At 42.4% G+C, this 6146-nt stretch overlaps 1 gene segment (V, D, J or C); it reads right to left on the bottom strand.

Moving 5' to 3' along the window:
- Positions 1-2446: 2446 nt before the first annotated feature.
- Positions 2447-3076, bottom strand: LOC102903505 (T cell receptor alpha variable 10-like). The segment is given in 2 exon segments: positions 2447-2808; positions 3025-3076. Coding segments are annotated over 2 exon segments (414 nt in total).
- Between the last annotated feature and the right edge of the window lie 3070 nt (positions 3077-6146).

Raw genomic sequence — 6146 nt, 5'->3', positions numbered from 1 at the left:
GATAGATAGATAGATAGATAGATAGATAGATAGAGATAGATAGATAGACAGATAAATAGACAGTAGATGAAAGGTGATAGAGAGTTTGAATGAATTTACTCCACTTGGAGGGATAATGCTCTCCCCAAGAGTCACAAACTATCTGACAAAACCCCAGTGCTAAGTATGGGAAACTTTACTTTGAGATGTTAGAGAAGTCAAAGAGACTCCCAAATTAACATGCTTTGTTGCCATTGTCACTGATTGCATCCCAGAACCTGAAGGTAAGAGCCTATTGTTTAATACAGCACACACTTGAGATTCAAGATTTGGGAGAATCAACTGGGCCCATCCTTGAAATCTCTTCTCTAAGAACTAGCTCTCACAATATCCAAAGGAGCTATTCATGCTTCTGAAAGAGAAAAATAATCAAGAGTCCTACTTATGTATACTGTGTATGAACCACACAAAAAAAATATGACTAGCTTTATACAGTGTATATCTTGATAGCTACCAACAGCTGTCTAGCTGGACTTAAATCTCATTCAATAGAAAGAAATCCACACTTAGTATTGTAAAACTAGCTCACTTACCCAGGCCTGATGAGGCCATGATCCCTAGAAGAGCATACTAATGTCACTTCCCTAAACCAGTATAATTTCTAACAAAATTCTAAATATCAATCATTATACACACAGATAAGTTCTCACACCTCATCAAAAAAGCTTCATTTTACAGAAAACAAAAGAGACCATTACAGATGTCCAAACCTGTTCAAAGTGCAGGGCACAATGATCATAGAGCGTCCAACCTCGACTGATATGTCTATAATCCAACCCCTACACTCAAGACTCCAGGAACACTGAGAAAGGAGAGGATGAAAGATTGTAAGTGCTAGAGGGACCAGAACATCTGCTGTGAGAGTCTGTCTTCTGTATATGTCAGGGAAACTTGTAGTGGCATTCCTGCACAGCACCTAGCCCTAATCCTTTCTTTGTTTAGCCACACCTTTTGTTTCTCTTATCGCCCTATGTGAATATTATTTGAGAGTCAAGGATAAGAGAGTCCCCCAAGGATCAAAGGCCTATGTAAAACTGTAAAACTTGGTCCAAGAAACCCAGAAAACCATGGTACCTGATAAATCAAGTAATTTGCACCTGGCCTTTGGTCTCTGGGAGCTCCTTTGGGTTGCTTTGAAGGTACGGAAATTAACTATCTAAACTGTAAAAAAGAGTAAATAAATATGCCCTAGGTGAAGGGAAGAGTGCTTCAGTCCTTCGAGGCTGGACCCCCCTGCAGCCATGATAGGCTAGATTCATTTTTAAGATGTCTCTATGTCTTCATTCCACGGATCCACGTGAACCCACACACTCATGTAGTGACCACACAGCTACAGAAACTGCACCCAAGAAATATCAAAAAATGTGATCAACTAAACAAGACTTGAAAAATGACAGTGCCAACTGACATGTCAGCATAGATATGGGAAATCTCATAAGGTCCCACTCCTGGATGAAGAGATGCAGACAATTAATGACTGCTGAGAAGGGGAGAATAAGCTTTCTCAGGGGTAAGACTTCTGATAGGTTATCCAATCTCAAGAGATCACCCTAAACACATACACATAGGAGCAACACAAATTGGATTCAGCAAGATGTATTTGTGTGTGTGTGTGTGTGTGTGTGTGTGTGTGTGTGTGTGTGTGTGTGTGAAACAGTAATTAAAGAAGAGGACATGAGTTTGAGATGGAGTAAGGAAAATGTGGGAGGAGATGAAGAGGGAGGGTGAAGTAGAAATTATGTAAGTATGGTACACCTGTATGAAATTCTCAAAAATGTTTAAATTAGAAATAATGATTCCTCTTTGTAAAAGGTTAACATATGAAAGAAGGAAGATTGGATGCCTTTCCTCATCTGGACCTCATCTAGGGAACTTGGATTGTGCAAAAATGCTCAGGCAAAATGCATAATAGAGATGGGAATTCTATGGGTCTTATGAAGAGCTGTACACAGTGTGGTCAGATGTTTTGGGGACTCTCCCTCAGCTCATGAGCACACATTCATTCTTAGGAGTGTTTTTTCCTCCTTAATAAGCTATTTCCATTTTTAAGCATGTATTTCTGGTGTGATCCTTTTTTTCTGGGACACAAAAGTGTGGTACTGATTGCCCTCTACATACAGATCCATGGCTCAGCACTCCTGAGCTTATTTCCTTGATATTCTAAGCTTTCTCACTGTGTCTCTGTCCTCTGTGGTGAACTAAAAAGGCTAACATTTTTTCCATCTCCTCACCTCATGGCGACTGCCCAGATATTCTGCTTTCCTATACTGTTGTTTTTCTCTCAAAATCTATTAAAATTGTCCTCAAGCTTTCTTTTCAGACTGTTTTAAAATTGTCTTTCTAATGAGACTAGTAAGCCAAAAAGGGAAATTTAGTTCCCTAGTACAGTGTTAAAAAGACTGTTCTGTCACCTCTGCCTCCTTGAAGCCTCCAGGAGCAGGTTTTGGCACTGGCTGCAAGTATCTGTGGAGCATGGTGCTCCCACCACACAGATGTAGGAGGCAGTGTCCTCGAGCTGGGAGGCTGTGATGTGCAGGGTGCTGTGCTTAGTATCTGCATCCAGAGATGCTGAATATCTTCCATTTGACTTTTTGTTATCTATGTAAGTCATGACTGCCAGGGACACAAGACCTCTGCCTGTGTCTTGTCGGTACCACCTTAAGTTGTTCATGGGGCTCACAGTGTAATTGCAATGAAGGATGCAGTTCTCTCCCTCCAGGACAGCCAGGAGCTTGGGAATCTGTTCCACTTGGGTCTTCCCAGCAACCCCTATTCAGAAAACAGTGTGAAATTCCAGAAATCAAACATCCACACTTAGAAATTGTAGTTCATGTCCTTCGTTACTCTCCACATGAATCTCAGGTGATCTAGGAATAGGCCTACTTTCCTCCCTCCACTTATCCCAAGGAATTACATCTTTTCCCCAAATCCTAAGAAAATGTTTTTTTGACTTCTTATGGCCCCCTGAAACCTCCTCTAACTTACCCTGGAAATACAGCCATAAAACCACCCAGCAGGCACTCAGGTGCTTCTCCATTGTTGTTCTGCAGAAGTCTGCCCCCAAAGCTGCTGCCTATTTCATAGAAACAGTAACATAAAGGAAGGCTCAGGAAGTACAGCCAGCCAATCAGAGACCTGATACACACCTCAGCTCCTGGAGACAGGACCAATGCCAGCACTGCCATCTTGGGGTCAGAGCTGGACTTGCTTAAGAAGTGTGGGTAAACATTTTGTGGTTTCCTTTTCACTGCTGGCAATGTGATTCCTGGTGTAAATTCTTAACTATCCATAGAAACAAAGTGGAGTGTCAATTAGATTCGATTTCAGGGCCTCAGTTTAATTCTAGCTCTACTTAGGACATTAGACAGGACAGGAAATGTTTACTTTCCTCATCTGAAAGCAGATGTCTAATGATTTTTCAAGGTTAGAATAGAAATGATTCATGGCAGAGGCTAGTGGTAATGACTAGCCTGAGCTTAGTCTGAACCTAAAATGGAAATTCCTTTAGAATGTGAGTTTTCCCCTGGTCTATTTGTTACTGTGTCACCAGGTTTTTGTTTTTTTTTTAATGAGTTTTGTTAAGAAACAGATACATTAAAATTCTGTTTAAAAATAAAATATCTTTTTAATTCTTTGACAATTTCACATCTGCATACAATATTTTTTGAGTGTATGTTAAATTCTGCTCTCGTGGTAACGGTAGGCCTTTTAATCAGCCACTATTAGTTTAACAATCCTTTTCAAGACCTACTGTTGTCAAATGCTGTCATAGATGCTAAGGATCAGCAGTGTTCTCTGCTCCTGAGGGAGGAAAAGTCAAGGATCCTGCACAGGTACTGAAAAGTGGTAAGTGCTGAAGGTCTTGAAGGATCCTTTTTTAATGCTTCTCATTTCTCAGTGAAATTGAAGCCAACGAAAATGTGAAAGTTGTTTGGATAAGTGAAGGTTTACTGTACATCTGAGACCTGATGCATAGAGATGGAGAAAGCAAAGGAATGGAAACGTATCTTGCCTGAGAAATCAAAAGGAAACCAGAATAGTCCACTCATATAAGACAAAACGTGTTCCTAATAGAGAATTATGAGAGGTAAAGACAGTGTGATCACTGGTTTTCTGACAGTGTGGCCAGTCCACAGTACCCAGATCTAACACTAATCTAAATCTCACTGTGAAACAGGTTGATCTCATATGATCATTTGAAGTGTATAAGAGAAAAATGATAGTCGGGCATAATGACTCTTGCCTTTATTGTCGACACTTGGAACACAGAGGCAGGGTTATCTCTGTGAGTTTGAGTCCAGCCTGGTCTACAAAGAGTTTCAGGACAGGACAGTCAAGGCTACATAGAGAGACTCTATCTCAAAGAAAGAGAGGGAAAGAGAGAGAAGGAGAAGGAGGAAGAGAGGAGATAGAGGAGGAGGAGGGAAAATAATGGGGTTTCCCCAAAATAGAAGAAATTCTGTCTGATTTACCAGGAAAGTGACCTGTCTCCTGCACAATGAGTGTCCCTCCCCTCAGCTCTTCATGTTGCTGTTTGCATGTGAGTTCTGCTCTTCCTCCTTCTTAAGAATTCCACAGGGCTTTGTAAGGGAAGGATTGCAGCTTTCTGTCACCTTTCCTGCCAAACCCTGTTAGGTCACATTATGCAGATGTCTCTTTCTCCAGCACATCTGATTATCTAATGATAGATAAGGTTTTAAATGTGGATCAGTGGCAGACCACTTGCCTGGCAAGTTCAAGGCTCTGGGTTGATTCTCAGCACTGCAGGAAAATAACTTAAGATTCGGGCCCAGAGACTGCTCATTCTTTTAATAGTTTGTGAAGTTGCATGGTCTGGCATGAGAACATTTACATTTTTTCACCAACAGAGATTGTGAATCCACACAGCACAGGGTGTGCTGAAGCCAGAGGGATTCAGAGGCAGGTGCTCAGCAGCCAGACCACCTGTTGCCTCTCAGTTTGTGTTCAGCTCCCCCTGCAGTTTCCACCACTGTGTCACCCAGAACACAGTAGTACACAGCTGAGTCTGACTCTTGGACCGAGGCTTTCTGCAAGTGGAAGGAGGTGGATCCTTTATCGAGTGTAGCTTCAAAACCTCTGCTGCTTCCCTTCGCGCCAGCTGTAAGGACTTTCAGGAGGAGCTGTAGACTTTCTCCAGGATATCGAACATACCAGAAAAGAGCAGGGGATGCTGTGGTTGTGATTGAATACGTGCAATTTATTGTCAGGAACCCGCCTTCTGAGATGGTCACTTGGCCTCCTGTTTGAGTCACGGAGTTTCCATGGGTCCTTCCTAGAGTGCAAGGAGAGGAGAGGAGAGGAGAGAGGAGAGGAGAGGAGAGGAGAGGAGAGGAGAGGAGAGGAGAGAGGGGAGGGGAGGGGAGGGGAGGGGAGGGGAGGGGAGGGGAGGGGAGGGGAGGGGAGGGGAGGGGAGGAGAGGAGAGGAGAGGAGAGGAGAGGAGAGAGAGAGAGAGAGAGAGAGAGAGAGAGAGAGAGAGAGAGAGAGAGAGAGAGAGAGAGAGAGAGAGAGAGTTCTGTGTCACCCTGAGGATAATGCTCCAGATAACTTACAGCTAAAGACTTGGCTGTTTACATCACTTTACTTACCGAGTATGAGGAGTATTGCAGTCATGAAGCCTGGAGAAGAGTTCATCTTTAATGTCATCTAGAAAATGATCTTGATGCTTAGCATGAAGAAATGTTAACTCAGAAAAAAAATGAGTCGGTTTAGATAAAAATCATGCAGGAAATGAGCCTGTGTTAGGAAACTGCACCCCCTGGTGGACAGCAACTGAACTGAGGATGGATGTTACCCTGTGCCTCCTCCCTGATCTTAATAGTAAGGCATATGTCAGTATCCAGGTCCTTGTACATATAAAAACAGATATCATCTTACCCATGTCAGATGGCCAAGATAAATACAATTAATGACAGAACTTTTTGGTGAGAATGTGGGAAAAGGAAAACACTTATTCATTATTGATGGTAGTGCAAACTTGTACAGGCACAATGGAAATCAGTGTAATGATTCTTTGGGAATCTGGGAACAGATCTACCTTATGATCCACCTATAGCACTCTTGGGCATATACCCAAAGGACTTTACCA

The sequence above is a fragment of the Peromyscus maniculatus genome, chromosome 9 (genome assembly GCF_049852395.1).
Source record: "Peromyscus maniculatus bairdii isolate BWxNUB_F1_BW_parent chromosome 9, HU_Pman_BW_mat_3.1, whole genome shotgun sequence".
Lineage (NCBI taxonomy): Eukaryota > Metazoa > Chordata > Mammalia > Rodentia > Cricetidae > Peromyscus > Peromyscus maniculatus.
The sequence above is the reverse complement of the archived record's forward strand: the minus strand, read 5'-3'. Positions and strand labels throughout refer to the sequence as shown.